The following is a 13503-nucleotide window of genomic DNA, read 5'->3' on the forward strand; positions in this document are numbered from 1 at the left end:
AAGTACCTGTAATTGGAGTTAGCGAAATGGCCAGTGGTATAGCAGGAGACAGTAGGAGAGACCTTGCTACTCTTTACACTCACAGACTCATGAGGTTTTAAGGGGACCAAAGCAGTCCTATACCATCAGCTTCTCTACAAACAACCTCAGTTATGCTCATTGGCAGGACTCCATGACAGAATGGAGTCCACGACAGAATCAGCCTTTTAGTGAAAACTTTGGAAGCAGCTACACTCATAAATCTGGAGTTTAGCTTAGTAGTTTTCTGAAAAGGCAGCCTCCTGGTGTGAACATGTCTATTTTTTATAAGAAGACATAATCTTGCCTTATTATCATAACTTTCTGAAGAAAAATTACTATTTTCACCAACAATATTGACTAAGGACAGCATTAAGAGACTAGCTCTTCAGATTTCAGGTAATATGTCTAGCAGGCAGTTTTGTCTATGAAATAAATATCTTACTTTCATAGCAGCTCATTTTTGTGTATGGATTTATAACTCTATAGAATAAACCTGTATAGATTCATACCTATAAGTGGGTTACAACTTAATCCAGTGCCACTTATTGGCCATAGGATGCTAGGAAAGTAACTTAGCTTCCTCATCAGTAAAATAGAGATAATGTTCCATGCCCATTTTCTATAGCTACTGTGGGGATAAAGTAACATAATATGTGTGGAAATCCTTTCTAGACTGTAAACCTTTTTGTAACTGGAAGGAAAAATTATCAGGTTAAAGATAGACTGTGCCTGTCAGTGCATGCCTAACACAGTTCCTTGCTTTAGTAGGTATTTAATAAGTGTGGGTTGAGTTGAAGTAGAGGCGGCTGCTTTCTGTTTTGTTTTTAATGATGTTCACGGACAGATCTTTCCAACCTCCATTGGGAACTGATTCTGAAGTTTAAACTCATTTATTGTCAGTACGTTTTCCCTTATGTCAAGGTTGAATTTGAACAGGACACTGTGGAAGGAGACAAATATTAGATCAAGTAACTGAAAAGCCTCCAGCATATCAATTCCCCAATTATAAGTATAAATATTGATCTAAATAAAATGATGGAAGCATCATATACTCCTTGTTATTAAGCTGATGAAAAAGGAAAAGTGAGTACTTCAGAAATGTTATGTAACCCAGCTGCCTTGCAGAGGGTTCTAATTTTCCAATCAAATGTAAAACTTTCATTATCCTTCGGAGAAAATTATAGCCCAAGAAGGTACAGTCAAGAAGTTACAGTCATAAAAGGTACCTCTTTCATCTGTATGCGACCGTCTTTAGAGACATTGTGGGCAGACGTAAATTGTTGTTTCATCTTCTGCACACTTTCTTCCATGACTGCATCCTACAGTGGGCCAGACAGAACCACGTGAAAGCCACTGAGATTCCAAAAATGTAGTTAGGATATCAAATATTCAGAGTATATAGCCTGATAATTATGTTAGTCTAACCTGGAAAGTAAGTTACTTAGCCACTGAAAGTGATCCCACCAATTTGCACGAGAGAGAGAGAGAGAGAGAGAGAGAGAGAGAGAGAGAGAGAGAGAGAGATTTCTTAAACAAATAACCACTAATCAGAATCCTAACTAGGTAAGACTTGTAGCTAGTGAGTTTCTAAAATATGAATGAAGAGAAGCTTAGAGACTAGACTGTTGATAGAATGAATTTGAACATCATTCTGTATTTGGTTGTGACAAAAGATTATATTGTAATGAACATATAAACTTTCTTCCCAAGAACTCAGAGGTTTTTAAAATTCTTTTCTATTTGAAAAGTCCAGCTCTTCTGGGTCCCCAGTTTGCTAGAGTTTATTCTTTTAATCTTGGTCTCACCAAGGAAAAGAATAATTAGGGGAAAATAATTAAAGAGGAAACCAAATAAATAATCATTGAACTACTGAAGACGTCACATATCCCTTCTTTGTACAACCTTTTCCACACATTAAATTGTTCTTCATCAGTGGACGGCAGGGTTATTACAAAGAAAGGTGACATGTATAATGAACAATGGAGAATGAATTTTGATGTAGGGGCTGAGAGGCACAGATACTCCTAAACAGTGGCGTATTCCTAGAATTCAGACTAGATCAGTTATACTAAATTTATTCTCCCTAATACTACTACACTATCCCTGCCAACCAGGTTTCCTCATTTGACACTCCACTAAGTATCGAGAAATTAGCCTCTTTAGTCTTGGCGCCATAGACTGTGTGGTTTGTTTGCTTGTATGAGTGTGTGTGTGCATCATACAGAAAAATCACAATGGAAATCACGCAAGAAAGTGGGTCTTCACTTTGAATGTCAGCTTGGCCTTCTACCTTTAGTTTGAAGGCACAGAAACTTGACTTCCGTCCTCTCAGACCTCTCACTCCAAAGTCCGTGATTATCCTTGGACCTAAAGCAAAAGAGTCTAGGCCTCCCTCTGTTGTAACTTCCCATCAGCACCAACCCTGCTCGCCTTGTCTGAGACTCTAGGCCCCAGCAGAGTATTTATCATCTCTGAAGCATTGAAACAGGCCCAGGATGTGCTACGATCTGTACGTGAAGAATGCATACACAGCCCCAGAAAGCAATGCTATGCAACAGACTGGCTAGATCTGGACCTAGTTCAGAGGCCAGTTCTGAGTATTTGAAAAGACAAAAGGCGGAGATAAGAGGGGGGTGAGTAACAGAAACAGCAGCAAGAGCAGCCGATGGTTCCACTAAGTCAATCCCCTCAGAGGCTGCGAGGAACAGGTAATTACAAGCAGGCTGGTTGCTCTCCAAGATTGACTAGCAGGCAGCTTGCTGTTAGAAATCTTCAGATTCCTTCCCCCAAGGTCTCTGTGACTCGCTAATCAGGGGAGGAAAGTAGAGCTATTCAGGCCTCTGATGAACTGCTTGTCACACTTAAACACCAGAGTGAGAGGCGGCCTGGTCATGGAGGCCCCCCTGCTGCTGCTTCTGTACTCAGTGGGGCATCACTGATTAAAAGTAGGTGTTACAAGTGGTGATTATCCTTCCGCTGAGAGGGACATAGCCTCTTGTTAAGGACATACTTAGGGCCTATTCATTTCTCAGCAGGAAAAAAAGGTCCAGAATTAGGAACAGTTTCCTTAATCATGGCTGTCCCGGTATCATGGAGCGCCCATTGAAGGTTCCTGTAACTGTGTTCCCTGGGGTAAAGCCTCAGCATTTTGAAAGGAAACAATGGCAGATGACAGCATTTCTGATTAACAGTTTAAACAGCTCATCCCCTGGCTCCAAAACCTCTCTCCTTTGCCAAGTGCTGAGGACAGGTACCTGGGGCTACAGCCACAACTCAGCAGGACTGGCCTAATTATATTACAGTCCCCTGTCTGACAGGTAATCACTGGTCCTGGAGGGAACAGAGTGAAAGGAAATGCAGTGTGACTCAGGGTGCTTTTAAAATGCAAGAGCCCAGACAGACCCCCAAATGTACTGAAATACCTAAGAGGTGGGACCTGGGGCTTTGCATGTTAACAAATACAGGTAATTCTTAAGCACACCAAAATTTTATTTTCACTGGCCTAAGGACTCTGCAGCCTTCCAACCCCTTTGCCTCTGGACTCAGGAATGCCTGCACTGAACACAGTTGCACAGCAGACTGGCGAGTCATTTGTTGTTTCCTTTCCTCCGAGGACCATGCCTGTCCATGTGTGAGAAGGTGAGGCCATGGGCCAGATCTGAGGGAGGGGTGATGATACGATCAGGCAAGCTACGGGAGATGGCATCCACCTTCTCCCTCACTGATGGGAACGATGCCTTTAAAGTCAGCCCAAGCCCCGGAAGAAGGCAGCTCGCAGTGTCCTCAGTCTAGAGCAGACCCCAGTGTTTGAGTAGCCCTACCCCTCATCCCATGACTGAAAATTAGACACTTTCAGTTTCAATAGTGACAGCGACTTTTCTCCTCCTTTTCTTTAAATCACTAAAGCAAGGAGCTTTCTGAAAAGGTGTGAAGTTCCAAGTCTCTGGGGTTTCGTTTTTTTGACCATCCAGTTTATTGCAAGACTTTGAATGGTTTTGCCTCCAGCTTTTTGTTTTCCTCAAATACTCCTGTCCTGTTTGACAAAATGGCGTCAGACCCATGGGTTCTGGAATGACACGAGCCTTTGCATTTACAGTAGTAAGTGGCAGCAAAGCAGAGAAAGAGAGAGACAGAGAGATAAGGGAAGGAAAGAGAAAAGGAGAGGAGAGAAACTGATAAAAGAAAAGAAATGAAGGGGAAAGAGAGAGGAAAAGAGAGAGGAGCAACAATGAGAGAGCTTGAGAAACAGACTGAAGATAGAAAGCAGGAGAAACAAAGAGACAGGAGAGGGACAAAGACAGATGGAGAGACATGAGAAATAGAGCTGAGAGAGATGAGAGACAGAAGTCACAGAGAAAGTCAAGAGATGATGGGAGAGGAGAGCCATGAAACACAGAATGAGAAACGGAAATGGGCAGAAACATAAGAGAGAGATCAGAAGAGAGATGGAAAATGAGAGGCAGACGGGCTGTGAGCGAGAGAGGGAGACTACGAGTTCTGTGTGTGGCTGTTAGAGGCAGACGGCAGCCTCTCTTATTCTGAGCTGACTGCCCTTCCCCCAGAAACAGCATCCCCAGGCTGCTTGTTCTCCGTGCTGGGCTCCTACGTGAAAGTGTGATGCACTCCAGTATTCTTCTGTGTAAACAACTATAGCTGAGGATAAGCTGTCGCCACATTTTAAACGCTATTGTCTCCAGAGCTCTTCCTCTTACCATGTATCCCCTGATGGAGTCTTTACCAGGTTATCCCAGCCCCAGGCTGGTGCGTCTCTGTGTGCATTTTTCCTCTGCTTTGGTACAGGGCTCATCAAAAGGTAATCTGCATCTCTCAAGGCCAGATTTACCATCAGGGAGGGATATGGACACTGGATGGATTGGTTTACATTTATACTTGGGCTCTGGGTATGTTTATTATTTTCTGGTTTGCCATTTCCTAAGAAATCTGTAACCTTTCTAACAAAATGAAAAATGATTTTGAATGGTTTGTTTGTTGTTTGCTATCCAAGTAATATCAAAGGCATTAAACACCCAGAGCCTCAAAAGCTCTTAGCATCTTTTCCACCTTTCTGAACAAAGTGAGCTACCTTATCTCTAGGTTTAAATCCATTAGCAGAGACATAACCAAGGAGACCTTCAAAACAGGGTTGTTTGAATCTACAGTTAAAATCTCTGAGTGGATGACAAATGTCACACTAAAAGTCAGTGATCAGCATGTCAGATGCTACAGCTGAACCTCATAAAACCTACCTAAATCCCTCTGTGCTGCTAGGAGAGGGAGAAAAATTACATGCAGGGAAGAAAAGAGGTCAGATGCAATTAATAGGTACAAATCAACATAAGACTTGGATGCTTTTTATAATTCACTAAGAGACACATAACTTAATGCTTAGTGGCACAAGTACTTACATCAGTACAAAATTTCGGCAACATGTGGTAAAAGAAAGCATCAAGCTCCTTCTCTTCTATGTAACCTTTTTCTAAATGCAAGAAGGTATCCATAAATAATAGTCACTTACACAGAATAACATGTGACATTTAGTATTTAACATTTAACATCTAAATTTGTTTTTAATCTCAAGTTTATAAAATCCCCATGGACACTATCTATTGTAACTCTAATTAAGTGCCAGTATCTACCTCTAGATGACATAGATGTAAATAGCAAATACACATTTGAGAGTAAATGCTTTGTGCTGTGGTTTGTATAAATGTTGGGGAAAGGAAAGCTATTCATACATGAATTTTAATCCACAAATAAACATGGGTTTTAGAATAAACTCTAACTCAAGGATTTTGCAGTCTTGGAAAAATTTAAGAGATGTAAGTATTGAATCTTAGTTTGCAAGGTTAAAACACATGCTTTAGATATTTTCTTTATGTTTCTTTTTTAATAAAGACCAAGCAGATGTAAGTAGTTCTTTTCAAATAGTTTTTGGGGGAGTGAGGGTAGTGTCTTTTTGAAAGCTGATGAAATTCACCTTCTCTTTGAGAGACTGGGGGTTACACAACAAAGTCATTGAGTAAAAATGAGCATTTGAGTAAAAATGTCATAGAGGGCTGACTTCAGATACCTGAGTGTCAGCCCACAAGCCTCTAATATATAAAATGATATTAGTCATTATATATACGGTATATCACTACACACACACACACACACACACACACACACACACAGGTTGGGGACTGGGGACCGGGGTGTAATTTCAGGTCCCTCCTCCCACCCTGAACGTTCACAAGGTATCAGGAAGTGCAGCTCCAGTATACCAAACGTCTGTTAGGTATATTGCATTAACAACGCTGGAAGACAACTTTTTCTGCAGGGAAAGACGTATGGGGAAGAGGGAACTCTAGGTCCTTTCAGCAAGGCTGTACAGGTGGCTTGTTTTACTCACCCTCCGAGTCAAAGCGCTGCCAGACCTGCCAGAAGCCAGCGGCGTCCAAGCGCCCCTGAGTCGGTTCGCGGGTGCTGTCCATGGTATTGACAGCGAAGCGCAGGCACCGGCCGGCAAGAAACACCTAGAGAACTTTGCTCAGAACTCCTTTACGGTGTCTTCTGACGCTCTCGCCTGCTTTTTTCGCCCTCTGATTTCCTTTGAGCACCAGTCTCAGGGGCGGGCACGGGGGCAGCTGGCGAGGCAGCTGCTGGCGCCTTAGCGTCGCTGTGCCGTCCTCAAGGCCCCACCGCAGACTCTCAGGGAAACCAGCTGCTGGGAACCCGCCCTGCTCATGGCACGTCGTCCCTGACCCGCCCCGCGCGCTCTCTGACCTGGGCACATCCAGCGGGGAGCTCTTGTCTGCGTCAGCGCTGTGGGGAAGTGGGGGAGAAAGGATCTGTCTCCGGGCGGTCATGCTTCACTCTCCTTGCCCTTTAACCTGTTTGTCAAACTCAGAGAAAGTATCCCCCTTATGTTTCACTCACCTTCCAAACGTGTGTCTCAAGGGGTTTTCTAGAGACAGCTCCCCCATTTAGAGGGTTGGAAGGGTGTCAGTGTTAGGATCCTTTGGCCTAATGATTTAGAAATGTCGTGTGTGGGGAGGGTGGGGGTGAGGAGGAGAGGGGTGATAGCGCTGGGGCGGGTAAGAGGTTACCGGTAAGCAAGGAGACGTCAGCAGGGCAGTTACTGAGCTCTTATGTTATGGTAGAGGGCATGCACGTTGCAGAGCTGTAATGCACTGTAAGGACTTGCATCTAAATAGAGATTCTGCAGGGAACTGTGGTCTAAATCAGGCTATTAAGATGCTGAGGGAAGTTCATACTGTGCCACGCTCTTCCAGGAAAGGATTGTCTAGGGGGAGACATGGTGGCCGACTGCAGAGTTCTTAGGTAGAAGTTTAGATGGTTGTGTTTGGCTCTTCCAGGAAAGGATTGTCTAGGGGGGGACATGGTGGCCGACTGCAGAGTTCTTAGGTAGAAGTTTAGATGGTTGTGTTTGGCTCTTCCAGGAAAGGATTGTCTAGGGGGAGACATGGTGGCCGACTGCAGAGTTTTTAGGTAGAAGTTTAGATGGTTGTGTTTGGCTCCTCAGAACCACACTAAGACCAAAGGAAAAATCATTTGGAAGAACACAGAGCCCTTGTGATCAGAATTGTTCAAAACGTGACTGGATGTTTTGTGAAATAGTAAGCTGAGTGATACTGATGGCTTCTGACCATGTGCTTAGAACCTTTTGTTGAGGAATCTATAGAAGGAGCTTGGGCAATAGGAGAGTTGGGCCAAATATTGATCTTTATGGCACTCTAACTCTGCTATTAACATTTAATATTATTTTTTAAAAGCACATGTACATAAGCCACCTAAATTAGAGTATTTAAAAGAACATGACACTAATGGTCAGACAGTCCCGAGTTAGGATCCCAGCTCCATCACTTACTAGCTTCATGACTTGCATCATTAGTTTTCATCTCTAAGTCTCGGTTTTCTCAACTGTAGAATGAGGATTATAATAGCTTTGGAGTGTTGCTGTGAGAACCAAAGCCACTCTCAACAGTGCACAATAAATGGTAATTGTTATGGTCTTGTAGAGGATAAGAGGTGACTATATTGTAAAAAAAAAAAAGAAAAAGGTTTAGAGAAAAAAAGCAAAGTCTGAGAAACTGTCATAGCCAAGAGATGTCTAAGAAGACATGATTAAATGAAACATTGTATCCTGTGTGGTATCCTAGAGCAGAAAAAGGACATTAGGCAAAAACTAAGAAAATTTGAATAAAAATGGACTTTAGCTAATAATAATAATAAGTTATGTAGAAGCAAACAGGTCTGGGTTTAGGGCCAGCTTTGCCTCTTACTAGCTGTGACATTAGTCAAGTTACTCAAAAGAAGCCTCACTTTCTTTACCTGTAGAAGGGAGATAATAGTAGTATTTGCCTTGTATTACTGTCATAAAGTTTAAATGAAAAACATTCTTATCAACCTCTAAGCACAGAAAACACAGTAAACATTCAGTGTAGGTTAGCTACTAAAATGATGAATCTTCCCTACATACACATTTGGAAGATGGTGATATAGACTTCAGGATTTTTGAGGAATGTGGCTTAGGTTGAAGGAAGAAAAGCAGTATCTTCACTCTTGGGGAAAATGTTGGGTACAAAAATTGGAGAACAAAGCAGGAGGAGAAGATAAGGGACTCAGTATCCATATATCCACATATCACATGTGGTCCTGGGAAACTATTGAATATAATGTCAAACATCAGTCAGGAAGACTGATAAATATGAACTCACAAGGTTGGTGACTGTTTTCTGATAACCAGTGGGAAAAAAGAAAACACAAGGCAAATGTCAGAAGTAATAATCAAGGTCTAATGTAGTGGATGGTTAAATGATGATAAGTCACTATGATAGTCTTTGCTGCATAGACAGGAATCTTGATTTTCAAACCTGACGAAACGCAAAAAATGCTCAGAACATAAGGTTAAGATTAAAAAGCAAGTTACAAAAATGCACGTATTGCATGACCCAAATTTTTAAAATAAAATACATGTTTCTACACATAGGGAAACAATGGAAGAATATACATTAATAATGTAAATGATTATCTCTGGAATGGGGAAGAGGGAGAATAATGGGTGACTTTAATTTCGTTATCTGTAATTCTTCTACTTTAAAACTTTCTACAAAAGCATATAATGCAAACATAGTTTTTAAAAGTTGTAAAGGTGAAATCTAGAGAAACAAGGAAAGAAGTACAGCTACAAGGACTGCTGTTCTTCTCAGAACTCCAGAACAAATGGAACTTGGACTAATTTCCAGGAGCCTGGCATGTGGAGCTCTCTGGGGAGTTGTAATTTCCCTTCAATGACTGACTTTTTATTTTTTAATTTTATTTATTTTTTTATACAGCAGTTTGTTATTAGTCATCAATTTTATACACATCAGTGTATACATTTCAATCCCAATCTCCCAGTTCATCCCACCACCACCCCACCACTTTCCCCCCTTGGTGTCCATACATTTGTTCTCTACATCTGTGTCTCAACTTCTGCCCTGCAAACCGGCTCATCTGTACCATTTTTCTAGGTTCCACATATATGTGTTAATATACGATATTTGTTTTCCTCTTTCTGACTTACTTCACTCTGTATGACAGTCTCTAGATCCATCCACGTCTCAACAAATGACCCAATTTCATTCCTTTTTATGGCTGAGTAATATTCCATTGTATATATATGTACCACATCTTTATCCATTCGTCTGTTGATGGGCATTTAGGTTGCTTCCATGACCTGGCTATTGTAAATAGTGCTGCAGTGAACACTGGGGTGCATGTGTCTTTTTGAATTATGGTTTTCTCTCGGTATATGCCCAGAAGGGGGATTGCTGGGTCATATGGTAATTCTATTTTTAGTTTTTTAAGGAAACTCCATACTGTTCTCCATAGTGGCTGTATCAATTTACATTCCCGCCAACGGTGCAAGAAGGTTCCCTTTTCTCCACACCCTCTCCAGCATTTGTTGTTTATAGATTTTCTGATGCTGCCCATTCTAACTGGTGTGAGGTGATACCTCACTGTAGTTTTGATTTGCATTTCTCTAATAATGAGTGATGTTGAGCAGCTTTTCATGTGCTTCTTGGCCATCTGTATGCCTTCTTGGGAGAAATGTCTATTTAGGTCTTCTGCCCATTGGGTTTTTTGTTTTTTTAATATTGAGCTACATGAGCTGTTTATACATTTTGGAGATTAATCCTTTGTCTGTTGGTTCGTTTGCAAATATTTTCTCACATTCTCAGGGTTGTCTTTTCATCTTGTTTATGGTTTCCTTTGCTGTGCAAAAGCTTTGAAGTTTCATTAGGTCCCATTTGGGTTTTGTTTGTTTGTTTCTGTTTTTTTTAAAACATGTTTATTGGACTATAATTGCTTTACAATGGTGTGTTAGTTTCAGCTTTATAAAAAAGTGAATCAGTTATATATATACATATGTCCCTCAGAATGTGAGAAAATATTTGCAAATGAAGCAACTGACAAAGGATTAATCCCCAAAATTTACAAGCAGCTCAGGCAGCTCAATATCAAAAAAAAAAAAAAAAAAAAAAACCCAATCCAAAAATGGGCAGAAGACCTAAACAGACATTTCTCCAAAGAAGATACACAGATTGCCAACAGACACAGGAAAGAATGCTCAACATCATTAATCATTAGAGAAATGCAAATGAACTACAATGAGATATCATCTCACACTGGTAAGAACGGCCATCATCAAAAAATCTACAAACAGTAAATGCTGGAGAGGGTGAGGAGAAAAGGGAGCCCTCTTGCACCGTTGGTGGGAATGTAAATTGATACAGCCACTATGGAGAACAGTATGGAGTTTCCTTAAAAAACTAAAAATAGAATTACCATATGATGCAGCAATCCCACTACTGGGCATATACCCTGAGAAAACTGTAATTCGAAAAGAGTCATGTACCAAAATGTACATTGCAGCTCTATTTAGAATAGCCAGGACATGGAAGCAATCCATTTGTTTATTTTTGTTTTTATTTCCATTACTCAAGGAAGTGGATCAAAAAAGATCTTGCTATGATTTATGTCAAAGAGTGTTCTTCCTATGTTTTCCTCTAAGAGTTTTATAGTGTCCGGTCTTACATTTAGGTCTCTAATCCATTTTGAGTTTATTTTTGTGTATGGTGTTAGGGAGCGTTCTAATTGCATTCTTTTACATGCAGCTGTCCAGTTTTTACAGCACCACTTATTTCAGAGACTGTCTTTTCTCCATTGTATATCCTTGCCTCCTTTGTCATAAATTAGTTGACCATAGGTGGGTGGGTTTATCTCTGGGCTTTCTATCTTGTTCCATTGATCTGTGTTTCTGTTTTTCTGCCAGTACCATATTGTTTTGATTACTGTAGCTCTGTAGTATAGTCTGAAGTCAGGGAGCCTGATTCCTCCAGCTCCGCTTTTTCCCTCAAGATTGCTTTGGGTCTTTTGTGTCTCCATACAAATTTTAAGATTTTTTTGTTTTAGTTCTGTAAAAACTGCCATTGGTAATTTGATAGGGATGGCACTGAATCTGTAGATTGCTTTGGGTAGTATAGCCATTTTCACAGTACTGATTCTTCCAATCCAAGAACATGGTATATCTCTCCATCTGTTTGTATCATCTTTATTTTCTTTCATCAGTGTCTTATAGTTCTCTGCATATAGGCCTTTTGTCTCCCTAAGTAGGTTTATTCCTAGGTATTTTATTCTTTTTGTTGTAGTTTTAAATGGGAGTGTTTCCTTAATTTCTCTTTCAGAGTTTTCATCATTAGTGTATAGGAATGCAAGAGATTTCTGTGCATTAATTTTGTATCCTGCAACATCACCAAATTCATTGATTTGCTTTAGCAGTTTTCTGGTGGCAACTTTAGGATCCTCTATGTATAGTATCACGTCATCTGCAAAGTGACAGTTTTACTTCTTGTTTTCCAATTTGTATTCCTTTTATTTCTTTTTCTTCTCTGATTGTCATGGCTAGGACTTCCAAAACTATGTTGAATAATAGTGGTGAAAGTTGACATTCTGGTCTTCTTCCTGATCTTAGAGGAAAGGCCTTCAGTTTTTCACCATTCAGAATGATGTTTGCTGTGGGTTTGTCATACATGGCCTTTATTATGTTGAGGTAGGTTCCCTGTATGCCCACTTTCTGGAAAGTTTTTATCATAAATGGGTGTTGAATTTTGTCAAAAACTTTTTCTGCATCTATTGAGATGATCATATGGTTTTTCTTCTCCAGTTTGTTAATATGGTGTATCACATTGATTTGCATATATTGAAGAATCTTTGCATCCCTGGGATAAATTAAAAGGTGTATGATCCTTTTAATGTGTTGTTGGATTCTGTTTGCTACTATTTTGTTGAGGATTTTTGCATCTATATTCATCAATGGTATTGGTCTGTAATTTACTTTCTTTGTAGTATCTTTGTCTGGTTTTGGTATCAGGGTGATGGTGACTTCATGGAATGAGTTTGGGAGTGTTGCTTCCTCCACAATTTTTTGGAAGAGTTTGAGAAGGATGGGTGCTAGCTCTTCTCTAAATGTTTGATAGAATTCACCTGTGAAGCCACCTGGCCCTGGACTTTTGTTTGTTGGAAGATTTTTAATCACCGTTTCAATTTCATTACTTGTGATTGATCTGTTCATATTTTATATTTCTTCCTGGTTCAGTCTTGGAAGGTTATACCTTTCTAAGAATTTGTCCATTTCTTCCAGGTTGTCCATTTTATTGTCATAGAGTTGCTTATAGTAGTCTCTTAGGATGCTTTGTATTTCTGCAGTGTCTATTGTAACTTCTCCTTTTTCATTTCTAATTTTATTGATTTGAGTCCTCTCCCTCTTTTCCTTGATGAGACTGGCTAATGGGTTATCAATTTTGTTTATCTTCTCAGAGAACCAGCTTTTAGTTTTATTGATCTTTGCTATTGTTTTCTTTGTTTCTATTTCATTTATTTCTGCTCTGATCTTTATGATTTCTTTCCTTCTGCTAACTTTGGGTTTTGTTTGTTCTTCTGTTCTAGTTCCTTTAGGTGTAAGGTGAGATTCAAATGTTTGAGATTTTTCTTGTTTCTTGAGGTAGGCTGGTATAGCTATAAACTTCCCTCTTAGAACTGCATTTTTGCATCCCATAGGTTTTGGATCATCATGTTTTCATTGTCATTTGTCTCTAGGTATTTTTTGATTTCCTCTTTGATTCCTTCAGTGATCTCTTTATTATTTAGTAATGTGTTGTTTAGCCTCCATCTGTTTGTGTTTTTTACGTTTTTCTCTCTGTAATTGATTTCTAATCCCATAGCATTGTGGTCAGAAAAGATGCTTGATATGATTTCAATTTTCCTAAATTTACTGAGGCTTGATTTGTTACCCAAGATGTGATCTCTCCTGGAGAATGTTCCGTGTGCACTTGAGAAGAAAGTGAAATCTGCTGGTTTTGGATGGAATGTCCTATAAATATCAATTAAATCTATTTGGTCTATTGTGTCATTTAAGCTTCTGTTTCCTTATTTATT

At 40.0% G+C, this 13503-nt stretch overlaps 2 protein-coding genes across 10 annotated transcripts in view; one reads left to right on the forward strand and one right to left on the reverse strand.

Moving 5' to 3' along the window:
* Positions 1-6509, reverse strand: part of SCGN (secretagogin, EF-hand calcium binding protein) — a 40702-nt gene extending 34193 nt beyond the window's left edge. Inside the window, exons 1-3 of the mRNA XM_082637643.1 lie at positions 6413-6509; positions 5427-5497; positions 1248-1340 (exon numbers count right to left, since the gene is read on the reverse strand). Of these exons, the coding sequence (XP_082493769.1) occupies positions 1248-1340; positions 5427-5497; positions 6413-6494 (246 nt within the window). The 5' untranslated portion in view covers positions 6495-6509. The remainder of the gene's footprint in view (positions 1-1247; positions 1341-5426; positions 5498-6412) is intronic.
* SLC17A1 (solute carrier family 17 member 1) overlaps positions 1-13503 on the forward strand; it is a 228744-nt gene that overhangs the window by 186348 nt on the left and 28893 nt on the right. The gene's annotated exons all lie outside the window — the stretch shown is intronic.

Source organism: Mesoplodon mirus (assembly GCF_964341445.2).
Source record: "Mesoplodon mirus genome assembly, chromosome: 12".
NCBI lineage: Eukaryota > Metazoa > Chordata > Mammalia > Artiodactyla > Ziphiidae > Mesoplodon > Mesoplodon mirus.